The sequence below is a fragment of the Chamaea fasciata genome, unplaced genomic scaffold (genome assembly GCF_029207755.1).
Source record: "Chamaea fasciata isolate MVZ Bird 193981 ecotype frontalis unplaced genomic scaffold, bChaFas1.0.hap1 SCAF_18, whole genome shotgun sequence".
NCBI classification, from domain to species: Eukaryota; Metazoa; Chordata; class Aves; order Passeriformes; family Sylviidae; genus Chamaea; species Chamaea fasciata.
Window position 1 is genome coordinate 1,966,534 of NW_027094103.1, and position 13,555 is coordinate 1,980,088.

Genomic DNA, 13,555 nt, shown 5'->3' on the forward strand with positions numbered 1-13,555 from the left:
GCTCTTTTCTAACCCAGTTCGTTCCGTGGTACTGTGATCCACACAACTGAGCTACCACTATCAATATTCACTTTGCAATTAACACACAAGGACAGCCAAGCTCAAGATGAAAAAGGAAGTCAGGAACAAGCCTAAATTATAACATGGCAAAACTTCAAACTGGTTCTTTTCCGTCTTTCAAGACTGGTGGTTGTGTTAAACCAGAGCATTTATCTATGTCCATACAAGCACCCACCCAACCTACTCCTCTTTATAGGAAGAAATTTCTTTTTATAGAATAAATTTCTTGATGTCTCATCCATAGATCAATTTACCTACATGTCTGAAGACTAATTAATAATTAATTAGACTAAGTGTCTTTAGAATTAAGACAGCGGTTTATTTTTTGCAGCAGGCTCACTAAAGTATCACAAAAACTGTAGTTTAACATCAGCTTGTCAATGAGGAGATAAAGAAACAGAACTAAACTTGTCAGATAATATTGAATATATCTGAATGAAAGTAAGTTGTTACACAGCAAACAATGGATAAACCGCTCTGGGCCATCTATGCCCACAAAAAGAGACTATTAAAGGAAAATAAATCACAGAAAAAGCAGAGAAGCTTCTACAACTGGTCAAAGACCAGAGTTCAATAATTATTTAAGGCCAGTTTTGACAAAACTGTGATAATTAACACTGTCAGATGTCTTCCTCTGGCACAGCTGACACTTGGATTCTTCTGGAAAATCAAAGGTGCTTCCTGCTCTGTCACCTTTGTTGTTACATCCTGATTTTGGGGGGGAAAGTATTTTGTAAGAATGATTCTTACAAGCCTCAGGGGTCTGGTGGTTGGGAATCTGGCTGTGCTGTGCTTATGAGGAAAAAAAACCAGTTAATTACACAGAAAAAGAAGGAAAGGAAGGTTTAGGAGATGGGGAAGCTGCACTCAGGTTTCCCAGTTCTCTGGGCAGTGCCATGCCCGGGGCTCCTGGTACTGGGAGCAGATCACTCCCAACATCTCCTGGTGAAAAGGCTCCAATTTACAGAAGGAATTAAAGTGCCCAGGGGGAGGTGAAATCTGTCAGGCAGAGAGAGATGCACATTAATTCCCTGCACTGATCAGGAAGAGAGGGAACCATGTCCTTGTCACCTGCCTCCTCTGCTGTGCCTTACTGGGGAACACCCAGGGAAATGAGAGAACAGGGTGGGACACTTCTGCCTTTCCCTCCCTCTGCAGAGGAGGCCCAAACCCCCTCTGAATCCTGCTTTCATTTCCAATTCACAGCAGCACAATTTAAGAAGAACAGACCAAGAAAGAAGCTTCCCCAAAGCAAAATGCTTCACGTTGGATTGGGCACAGAGCGTGGATCAGATCACAACAAATCTCTTCAGGTTGCAAAACTGCAAAGGGCTCATTTTGCTTCAAAATCTGGAGATAAACCACAACAGGACAGGTGATTGCACAGATCTGCTGCAGTCCCCCTCAACAAGAGGCACACAATGTTTTGGAAGCATTTTAATTTTGAGCTGATTTTTGTTTCCTTATGTTAGGGTTGGTTGGGGTCATGTTTTCAAGCTTCTCCTGACTGCCAAGAGCAGCAGATTCCTCCCAAGGGAAGCCAAAATTCTCTTGTCACTGAAAAGTGAGTTTCAGGGGAGACATAAAACACTGGTAGACTGGACAGAACTCAATGACAGAATATTTGTTTTCATCTCTAAATAAACAGGGAAGAACAGCATCTCCTCCTAGTGTAGCTCTCACATAGTCCAGGCTGGAGATGTAAAAAGAAAGACAGAGATGGAGAAAATGGCAGGAGGAGAGACCCAGGGCTGGATAATTCTCAGGGCACACTGCATCTGGTTTCCCTACACAGCCTGGGACACAAAGGATCCACCGAAAAACAACAAGGCAGTGACTGCAATCCTGGAATTAGAGATCCAACATCACAGGACCACAGTAAATCCTTAAATTAATTTTATCTCAGAATACAATCAAATCAAAATTTAGTTTGAACCATTCTTTGTTCACGCAGAACCACCTGAACCACTTCTAAGCCAAGCTCAAACTGGAGCAGCACCACCAAACACTTCTGGCCATTGGTTTGAAATCAGTTTGACACAAATTCTGGTGTGTTTGTGCTGGGACCAGTTTGGTGGGGTCTGCATCAGCCCACCCTGCAGCCTCCTCCAGTCCCTGGTGGATCAGGTCATGCTGGAGAACCCCCACTCCTGTGCCAGGGAGCCACGGTACTTGTTGAAACCTGGGAATTCTAGACTTTCTGTGCTGACAGGCACTGACCCCTAAGCAAACACTGCATTTGACCTGAAACCTTGGAAAAGGCTTCCAAAACGGAGTGACAGCACTGGGATTGTGGGTGTGGAGTTTGAATAGAAGTGTTTGATATCACAGCGTGGAAAACAGTGTTAAGGTTTTAGCATATAATAATATAAATAAAGCAAGATGGAGATTTTCAGGTGGAGGCTAAGTCTTTCTTTTCCACCTTCCTCTTCACGAGTCTGGGTGGGATTTTGTAATTGGATAGAAAAATCCACATTGCAGGCCACGGGTGGTTGGTTATTGGCTTAAAAGTAAAAATAATTTAGGAGTCATTTCTTAATTGGACAGTTTGTTCTTAAAAGACTTTGGAGAGATAGAGACAGAACCATTTTTCACTTTGTCAGCTAGAAGCCACAACTTGTGAGACTGTAACATAGATAAGAATTAATAAACATCTGAGTCCGAACACGAAACAACATCTCTTGAGCATTTAATCCTGGCTCTAACAGAAAGAAGATAAAAACCCCACAGGTGCTCTCCCAGCCCTTGCCAGGACCTGCAGGACACCAGAGTTTGTCCAGCTGTGCCCAGTGGGCTCTGACAGTGCCAAACAATCCCTGAGAGCATCCTGGCTGTGGTGCTCCCTCCAGTGACAGACACCAGGGAGACTCCCTGTGCCAGGAGAACCCTGCAAGAGCCCACAAACCTTCCCCGTGGCTGCCCAGAAACCCCAGCAGTGCCAGCACAGGAGAGGCTCCTCAGGAGGTTCCTAAGGCTTCCTCCTCCCCCATTTCTCACCATTCCCATCCTTCCCAGTGCAGCCCCATGCAGCAAAGCTGAAAGATTGGAAAGGATGTTCCACAAGACTGTGGTGGAAACATGAGTGGAGCTCCAGGTCTGGGCAGGGAAGCAGCCTGGAGAAATGGGAGAGATAAACCAGCTCCTCCACTGCCCATTTCCAGAGTGCACTGGGCCTGCACCAGGACTGAACTGGAAGAATTTCAAACACAGATGAATCCAATTCAGAAGGGAAAAAAAAAATAAATTAATGCTGTTGTAAAGAGCACCACACTTTCAATTTGTAGCCACAACAAAAGGCTTTTAAACTATTAAAGCACTGCCTTGCTGTAAAAAAAATAAAAAGGCTGCTTTATTGCAGATAATTGGCAAATCTGCCCTATCAATAGAGATGGCTGGAGAGAGGAACACACTGCACTATTTCGAGATCATTTCAAGATTTCTATTCATTTCCCACCACAACTTTTACATTTTGCCCCGAAATTTTCATTTGGATCACTCAATGAAATAACCCCAGAGGCAAGTCCTGCCCAAGAACAAGCCCAGCACTCCAAACCCACTGTTACTGATTTTTCTACCGAGATGGTAATGAAATGCCCACTTAGCTTTCCGCTGGAGTGAAAAAACACCCAAACCAACCCAAAACTCCCTCCCTGTTTAATACCACAACAATCACGTCCTATTTGCTCTGACACCAAGAGCCTTCAGTTGCTGCTGTTTCCCCCTGAGGGGTGCCATGAGCTGATTACTGCAGTGGCAGGTAAATACTCCAACACCTGATACCACTTGCACTGAGCAGACCCAACAACCCAACCCCAAACCCTAAAATAACCCACATTAGAGACCACACCTGCTCCATTTCATTTAGAAAGGCTGTCCAAAGTCTTGCTCTCCTGAGCATAACAGGGAGCAACAAGAAGCCTGTTGCACACAAGGCCAATTTGCCCCTCTCCTGATACCCCTTCCCTCACTCCTTCCATCCACACCACACCTGGCTCCCAGCTCTCTCTAGACACAGACACATTTTTCCTTCTCTCCACCCAAATAACTCAGCTTCTTTGATGGACTCACATTCCACTTTGCCCTTGTTCTTCGGAATATTTCAGCATAGTCACATGAGAAGCAGCAGCAGGAGAAGAGACAAGCTGAATTTTTCTAAATATACTTTTCCTCAACGAGCCTGTTCTGTAATTCTGGCCAGATATGGATCTAGCTGTAAAAACTAGCCTGGAGATTGAGCTTAAGCCTTACAGAGATGCCTCAAAATCTTGCTGAAATGGAGCAACAATAGGTGGAATGCATATGACACAGAAAAACTGGGAAAAATGAAATTCACATACAATAAAAACACCTACTCACTAACCAAAAGCATCATGACTACTTTTTACTGGCAGTAATGCCCTAATGAGATGAACATTTTGCTCGTGCCCTCTCACATGAGTGAAAGCAGAAGGAGCTGAGGTTAAAAGCTGCTGCTGCTGCTGCCCCACGACGAATGTCTGGGAAGCAGGTGGTAGAGTGCAGAGCACATGTGGGAGGAAGCCGAGCTGGAGGCTGGGCACAGCTCTAATGAAGTGGTGCTGAAGAGGCAGACGATTTCATAAGGAGAAAAACATCAGGAAACTGGTCAAAACACAGAATCTCATCTGAAAAAGCTCCACTGTGCTGCATAGCAGTAGCCAGAACAAATTTGGGGAAGAGGAGGAGGGGGAGGCTGATCTCTCTCCAGAGCCCCAGATGTCTTTATGGTTGCCTAATGACAATTATACTCAACCAATTAAGACATTGCTATCACAGTTGCATTGTTAGTAAGCCTTTGGCCCTGAGTGTTGATGGCTGTCTAATTAGTGTTTGTGCAAAGTACAACTGCAACTAATATATAAACTGACAAATACACAAAAGAAAAACTGTTAACAGGAACATTTTCCAAACAGTTCAGACTCCGCTCATTCAGTCCATGGCAGCAGCAAAGACAAACTGCTTTCCTTCATGGCTGGGGTACTGCTGGCACTGCAGAATTTCACTTCAAAGCACAGGGTCAACAAGACCCTTGCTGGGTTTCTGTTCAGACAGGATGCTGGTGCCACTCACTTTCGGTGCTGCCTCAAGCACACCCCTCCAGGCCAAGGCTCGCTGCACCAAGTCGGGCTGGTCACCAAAGACTTCTGATAAAACACACCAGAAACCAGTTTACATTTTCCATATTTTCTCTAAAGAGTCTGTAGCGAGGAAAAGGAAGGAGAAAGAACCCCCTTTGTTTCACAGTCAGGTCTGATTTCCAGAAGGCAAAGTCTGTTCCGTTTCCAGATACCTGCGGTGATCAACAAACCAAAAAAAACAAAAAATCCCAACAACTTTGTTTCAGGCAGTCAGTGACCATCTGTTAATACTCAAAAGATTATGAAGTCCTTACAATGTCAGTGCATTTTATTGAAGTCAGTAGGAATTTTGCTGCAGTAACAGTCTCTGTTTAAATGGACGCCTGTTGATAAGCAAGTAAAATAATGAGTATTTTGCATTGTCTTGCTCCAACAAGCACCTCAGAGCTTTCATCCTTATTCCACCAAAAGCAACTCTCCAGTCCTTCATGTGTTTAATTAAGGTATCAGCCAGTGCCCCCCTCAGCAGGCTCAAGAATAAGACCCAATTAAAGATGCAAACCCAAGCCCAAACACCTTCAAGCTGGTTCAAATTGCTCCTGAGCTTCATCTTCTGTCCAGGGCTCACATGAGACAACTCAGTGTCCAATTTCAAAACATCTCTTCATCAGAACCACGACATGTTGGGAGGCACCTCAATCACAATTAAAAATACCGGAATTAAAGGGATTCTAGCATCTTCTTTGTACTCCTTTGAAGTGAGGGATGAATGATGGACCGCTTAGAAACATCTACCACAGGGTGAGGTGCCTCAAAGACTGCAAGAGGTAAATGTTCCCAATTCTCCCAGGTTTTTGGAGACATTGATTGTGCCAACTCTAACCAACAGGTAGCCTGGCTGAGGGACTCCTTATGGAAGGGATTCAGGAAAAAGTAATAGTAGCAGAAAAGAGCTACTTCACATGGCAAAAAAGGACTATAAATAGAACACAATGGCCAAAAATAAAGCACAAATGGAACAGGGAAGAGAAAATTTTCTATTACATAGCAGAAAGCTACACCATAAAACACAAGGAAAAACAGATGGGGGTAAACCAAACCCAGAGTTTGAAACAATCCTAATGCTGGTAGAGAATGCAGAGTAGAAAATTAATATCCCTGATTTCATCCAAATGTTCTTTTGAGTTGCTTGATACACGAGTAGAACTATGAAAAATGTGACTAATGTGTCCCAAAATGGATCTGGAAGCACTTTTAGATTTAGCATGTAGGAAATCCATTCTGAGCATCCTCATGATCAGTTCCCAAACTCTTCTGCTGGAAACCCGACTTCCCAATTTACCAACCCACGCCCATCTGTGGACCCTAGACAGAAATGGAGCTGCAGAGAGCTTCTACCTTCATTTTTAGGGCTTTATTTAGGAAATTATCCCTTGAGAAAGTGGGTTAAGCTGCTGGAGTGTGTAGTTCTACAGCTTAGCACTGTTATCTGTAACAAAATTAACATTTCACCATCCTCACGGCTTCTGCCTCACCTTCTATATTAAGTGCATGCAAATGTCATGCCAAGGGAACAGAAACAAGCCAAAGGGTTGTATTGTAAGGAAAACATTTTAATGAACATTTATAAAAGCAGCAACTAGAAAAAGCCAAACTGTTTCTAGTAATTTGATTTTTAGGGCAAAAAATCTCCCATCCCTTAGCTCAAGGTTCCAGTGGCTTGCATCAGCCCAGGCCCATTAATTAAAGGAAATAAATTACTGCGTGTACAGGAGGAAAAAAATTATCTTTTCCATAAGAATTCAGGAGGAATTATGATGCAATTTGGGAAGGCTCTGCTCCATCAGCCCTATTATGTCACAAAGGACAAAGAACAGATAAAACAATGGCTCCAGTTGCAGACAGAGGTGAGAAAACACCATGTGAGGATGCCGGCAATTGATCTGTTTGCTCATTGGAAGGAACTCAAACTGCAACATGCTGCAAGCAGCAGAGAGGAGAGGCATCACCTCAGCTCCAGGCACTGATGGTGACAGCCCAAAGAGGAAAAATGAAACCTTCAAGAAGTTTAGTAGAAAGAAGGATGGGTTTGTCTGGCCTTAGTAGAAAACCAGGATTTACAAACTCAAAATTACTGCCTGTGCCTGAGAACACTGAAGGCATCACTGAGCACATCCCTGCAGCAGCAAAACCCACAGGTAAACCAAGAGCTCCAGGGCCAGGCAGGCTGGGAAAAAAGAGTCAGAACAGGCTTCTACTCTTGGTTTCACCTGAAAGGCTTTTTTCAGGAGCTGACAGAAAAGCCAACCCGGCTGTCACTAACACAACCTTACCTAAGCCCCTGGTCATCTGTCACCCGACCCTCGAGCTCAGGATGTCATTGCCGTGTTCAGCCTCCTCAGGGTGACTCACATGGAAAAGAGGAGCCCTGACACTGCTCCTTAACAATGAGAGAATGAGTGAAGAGAGCACAAAAGGTTTGGGGAAGGTTGAAGAAAAAAAAGCAATTATTTTCACCTTCTGCTTTGTTTGACATCTTGGCTCGCAGTCACTGGGAGGGGAGGGAGAAACCTGTGAAAGTTGTGCCATCATAGAAGTGAAATTTAGGCAATTAAACAAGGCAGGAGTTTATTGAGGCTGTTTCAAGTCTTCAGTTTGTTAATTTTGATTCATTTTCATTACTAATTAATATTTTGGTTTCCTCAGGTCTGCACACTGAATTAAGATGCAAGAGCTAATAATAAATACCTTGAGAATAACCCATGAGCCCTATAGCAAAAAATCCAAATTAGATGAGAGTTGACGTGAAGTTTTTAAAAGTGCAGGAAAGGGTTTTCAAGCCTTTCGGGCTAGTTTCACACATCATTATGAAACTAAAGAGAGTGGCAAGCCCAGCTTCTAAAAAGTCATTTGCAGGTCACCTTTGAGCAGGAGCAAAGTGGAGTGGGAGGTGATGGAAGAGAACAAAGGAACTCACCATAAAGAACCATCGACTTGTGCGTAGATGTTGCTCAAAATGACTTAAACTGAAAGGCCAAATTGTTTGTGAGTGCTGCCACAAGACTCACCAGAATGAAGACAACTGTATGAAATCATTTCAGCATTTAGGATGTCAGCATAAGAAATAAATGTCCAGATTCCCCTAATGAACCGCACAGGATATTTAGGAAGTTCTTCCTTAGCTTCTCATTTCCTTTATCAAGCATCACTTGGGGAAACATCACCTGTGCCAGGTGTACTCCACCCTGAAAAGGGAGGAAACCTGAATCTGTTCGTTGATTAAGGCAATCAGCAAATGAATCTCACCAGCCCTAACTCCTCAAATCTCAAGGAAAGCCAGCAGTACTTAGTGAGGAAGGAGGAAAACATCTGAAATTAAAATTTCAAGAGAACCCAGGGCTGATTTCCCAGTCTGAAAGAGGTGTAGGGACTCCTCACAGCATCTGCTAAATCAGTTTGTGGCCAAGCTCCTCACAAACAGGCCACCACTCAGTCATGGAAAACTGAAGAAACAAGGAAAAGATGGTACTTTATAGTTCTGGGTCTTGGGAAGGGTGGTCTGACTCTGGGCCTCTTCTGTTTATTGATTCTCAGAGCCAGCAGCAGCAGCAGTGAAGCCACAGTGCCTTTTCTGCAAGCACTAAAAAATTCACACATCCCCCTCAAAGCCTGCTTGGTGTGGTTTTAGGGGTGAGCTGTGAGGTGAGATGGTCTCCACCAGCACAAGGCAAGTTCAGCACAGGGCTCAAGAACAGCCACAGGTGAGTATTTCAGAGCCAGTCAGGCAGCAGCAGTCTCACAACAGTGCCATGGGTATGTCACATCACGGGACTCTCTGCAATGACAAGGTCAAACTAGGACCAGATGCATGTTCTGAGATCGCTCTGTCCAGGAAGACCCAACTTCTGACTACGCTGCCAAAAAAGAGAAAAAAAGTAGCAAAAAAAGTAGCAATTTTACTGTCTGAACACGCATTTGCTTAAAAAAACCCCAGATAAATCCAGATTTTAGTAAGAGAAAGCGAAGCAATCCAGGCATTCTGCACAGTAAATGACAGCATTAGGCACAGCGAGCCTCATCACCAGTAGGAATTTCTAAAAGCCAAGCAAGCAGCTATATAATTGCTTTAAGTAAGCTCTGACTTAGGGCTGAAACTCCATTTGAATCGAGAGTGAGGGGGAGAACATCATCGCTTTAGAGAAGATCCTTCGAGACGTGTAACCGTAGAAAGGCTGGCGAATATAACATTGATTGGGAGTGAGGTAACCACAAACACCACTGGCTCAAATGAAAAGGGATTCGGGGGCTGACCCAGAAAACAAGCCTCGTAACCACCGGGATGAAATTTTAATGACAAACACAAGAAGCTCTGCGTGCAGGCCAGATTGAATTATCTGATGTCAGGCTCGCACAAAGGGGAGCTGCTCGCAGCCACCTTCGGCTCCCGGCTCAGGTTGCACTTAATCAATCCTTGATACTCTGCCATCTCCTGGCTTCAGCCTGGGCAGCAGCGTGGGGAAAAGTGGAGAGTGCATGGAATAGGGGCATTTCTCTGTGTAGTGCGCCTTTGCTTCCTCCACAGATTAATAAAGAGCTGCTCCTGAACCAGTTCAAACTGTGCCTCTATAAATCACAGCAGCCGCTGCTGGTTTAAGTCACTCTGCTCACAACCTGTATAAATTCCCTTTCAGAAAGACTTAAAAGCTCGACAGTAACTAAAATAAAAATTATTCCACTTTGCAGCAGAGTTTGAAGCAGGACAGTGAAGATTGCAAGATCACATTTAGCACAGCACAGGTTCAAATCAATCAGTGATTCCAGGTTTGCTCCCAGATTCCCAAACACACCGACCCCAGCACTCCTGTTCTCTCCAACTAGAACTCCTCTCAGCCCAACTAGAACTTAATCTGGCTGCTGCCAGAAAAAGAATTAAAGATGTTTCTATAAATACATCAGCAACAAAAGGAGAATCTCCATCTTTATTGGATCAGGGAGAAACAGTGACAAAAAGAAGAGGAAAAGGCTGAGGGAATTAAGGCCTTGTCCTCAGGGTACCCAGGCTGGAAAACAGGGACAGGGAGCAGAATGAAGTCCCCATGATCCAAGTGGAAATGGCTGGAATTCTGCTGCAGCACTTAGGACACACAGTTCCATGGAGGGATGGGATCCACCCCAGAGTGCTGAGGGAGCAGGGGAGAGCTCTCCCAGACACCTCCCACCCTTCCCAGCAGGGAGGTCATGGACCCTCCTCACCCACGGGACTGCAGTCAGCATCGTGACACCCATCCAGGAGCTGGGCTGGAAGGAGGATCCAGGGAAATGCTGGCCTGCCAGCCTGACCTCAGTGCCAGGCAAAGTTCTGGAACAGAACATCACCAGGGCAAAGTGCTGGGTCCTACCCTGGGCCACCACCACCCCAGGGAACGCCAAAGGCCTGGGCAGGAGCGGCTGAACAAGGTGGACATGGCCTGGGCGTGCTGGTGACAGCAGCTGGGCACCAGCCCAGGCGTTGCATGAATGCCAAGGGCACCTGGGCTGTCCCAGGGCACTCCTGGGGCACCTCCAATCCTCTGCCCAGTTCTGGGCCCCTCGGGACAAAAAGGACCTTGAGGGGCTGGAGCATGTCCAGGGAAAGGGGCTGGAGCACCAGGAGTGGCTGAGGGAATTCTGGTCAAAAAAAACCTCCTAAAAACTGAGCAGCCCTGAGTGTCCGGTGCAGCAACCTGAGACAGAAGAAAGGTGATGGCCCAAGCCACTGGATAGAAAAACCTTGGGAAAGAAATGCCTCACAATTCTGGATCAGCAGCATCAGGCCTTGCAAACTCACACACCAGCTTAGCTCAGACACACAGGGCCCTCTGTAATCACTGATTATTCCCATGCAAAGCTGAGCACACAAGTGTTTGTGAAACGGGAGAGAGAATCATTAAATGTAACAGATAATTGGTATTTATACTGAGAGGAGAATTGACTTTGTAAACCTCAGCTATTAAATTACTTCTTCGGTACTGAAAGAACACAACAGTTTGCTATTGATCACCAGATTCATTACACTTTTATGACAAATTTGAAAGCACAATGCCATTAAGTACAATTTTATAAGCTGGGAGAGACAGGGGAGGGTTATGGTTGGATTTAAAAAATAAAAACACAGCAAACAACAAAACCCCAACAAATTCCTCAATACCCTAAATACTTACCAAATGCACATAAAGTATTTCCCTGCACAATTTGCTGATGCCCTTGGAAGTTATAACTAAAACTTGAAGTCTCCCTCATTTGATATTTACCATTTAATAAATTAAGGGACAAAGCAGAGTGCAGGACAAGCAGTCAAGAGCAAAGGACATAACATAATTTTTGTGTTCTAATACTCTGAACTTTCCATTTACTAACCAGGTAAATTCGAACCAGCTAAATTCTAATTTCCTCATGCTGTTTTATCTAATCCATGCTCACAGCTTCATAAAGAGATAATTCATTTTTCAGAGAATGGTCTCTTACCTGCTCACCTATTTTCAGGAACCTGAATTATTTAATTGTACCACACCCCTGGTGTAAATTCAGCAAGAGAATCAGGAGATACTAGAGGAACTGGAGAACCAATACGAAAAGGGTTTGTGCAACTGTCAGAACCCAAATTCTGTAATGCACCAAGCCAAAATATGAACTATTTGAGTTTAATATGCAGGATTCATAACCTTTGTTTATTAATACTTCAGAAATGTAAGTTAATCTGCCTAACTCCTATCTACTGCATGTTTGGATATAAATACCATGGAGAAAATGAAGGAAAAGAAGAGCTGGAGGTTTTGGCAGCAGCATGGAGACAACTGGGTTTGCTGTCTGATAGTTTAGAGTCCTGCTCTCAGTTGCCCAAGAGCATTCAAAAGCATTTCCATGAACTGGAGTTTTCCAGGCATCTTTCTTACAACCAGTCTGTGAATTTTGAAGTATTTTAGAAGCAGTTTTCTCTAATCCCACACCATTAACATGAAGTGCTACCATACAACATTGAACTCTGGTATGTCAAGGAAAATGTCCCATAAATTTTATTTACTCAAGTGATTTCTGGAGGGTTACTAATTACTGAACCTGTGAAATCCAAACAGAGCACAGTAAAGCCTCACACTTCCTGAGAGAATCACTGTAACCACTTCTAAAAATTTGTGAGGTTCTTAAAATTGTATTTAAGAGTATAAACCACATGAATAGCTAACATTAAACCAATGTCCAGAAAACTTCTGTATTAGGAAAAGAGAAGTTTGAGTTTATCTATTCTGAGTGGGTTATTTTCCTTTCAGGTTGTCTTCTAAGTAAGAATGGAGAAAAGTAATAGTCCTTCTAAAGTTATTTTTGTGCTGTGACAGGATATCCTTGTGACTAAGAGATTTTTATGGAAAAACATTAAAAAAGGGGGTTTTTCAGTAGATATGTAAAATGTTTAATACATTCTGGGTGCTTCCACTGCAAAACAATAGATGGAGTTCATCAGAAGCACCCGAGTTTCCACAGGGACTATTTGTACATGAGATAGCTTTTGAATAGTTGCATAAAAATTTGAACTGCTGAGGTAAATTGTAGATAACCATCCTTATCAGTCACTTAAGGACAGTCTGCCTCAAGAACTGCAGGTGAATCCATTCTTAAGGCTTCAAACAGGTGCTGCTTTTGAATTTATTAAAAGAAACTCCTGAGATATCAGATGGTGAAGGTGGAGTGAGCGTTACACAGCCTGGTAAAGATGGAGTGGGCACTACACAGCCTGGTAAAGATGGAGTGGACACTACACAGCCTGGTAAAGATGGAGTGGGCTCTACACAGCCTGGTAGAGGTGGAGTGAGTATTACACAGCCTGGTAAAGGCAGAGTGGGAATTACACACACTATAAAAGATGGAGTGGGCATTACACACCCTATAGAAGATGCAGGGGGCATTACACACCCTACATGAGGTGCAGTGGGCATTACCCACCCCACACAAGGCGCAGGGGGCATTGCCCACCCCGCACAAGGCGCAGGGGGCATTACCCACCCCACACAAGGCGCAGGGGGCATTGCCCACCCCACACAAGGCGCAGGGGGCATTGCCCACCCCGCACAAGGCGCGGGGTGCATTGCCCACCCCGCACAAGGCGCAGGGGGCATTGCCCACCCCGCACAAGGCGCGGGGGGCATTGCCCACCCCGCACAAGGCGCAGGGGGCATTGCCCACCCCGCACAAGGCGCAGGGCCCTGCCCACCGTGCTCACCCAGCCATGACCACGCCGTCGCAGCAGTGGACGTCGCACAGGACCCGGCCGGGCTCGTAGCGCAGCTGGCTCACGGCACCCACGCGGTTCTGCAGAGAGGACACAGGGGTTGGTGCTCCCATTCCTTCACCCACCAAAAATCCACTGC

At 44.8% G+C, this 13,555-nt stretch overlaps 1 protein-coding gene across 1 annotated transcript in view; it reads right to left on the bottom strand.

Moving 5' to 3' along the window:
- FBXW8 (F-box and WD repeat domain containing 8) overlaps positions 1-13,555 on the bottom strand; it is a 51,524-nt gene that overhangs the window by 28,143 nt on the left and 9,826 nt on the right. Inside the window, exon 4 of the mRNA XM_066199705.1 lies at positions 13,408-13,496. Coding sequence (XP_066055802.1) covers positions 13,408-13,496 — 89 coding nt within the window. The remainder of the gene's footprint in view (positions 1-13,407; positions 13,497-13,555) is intronic.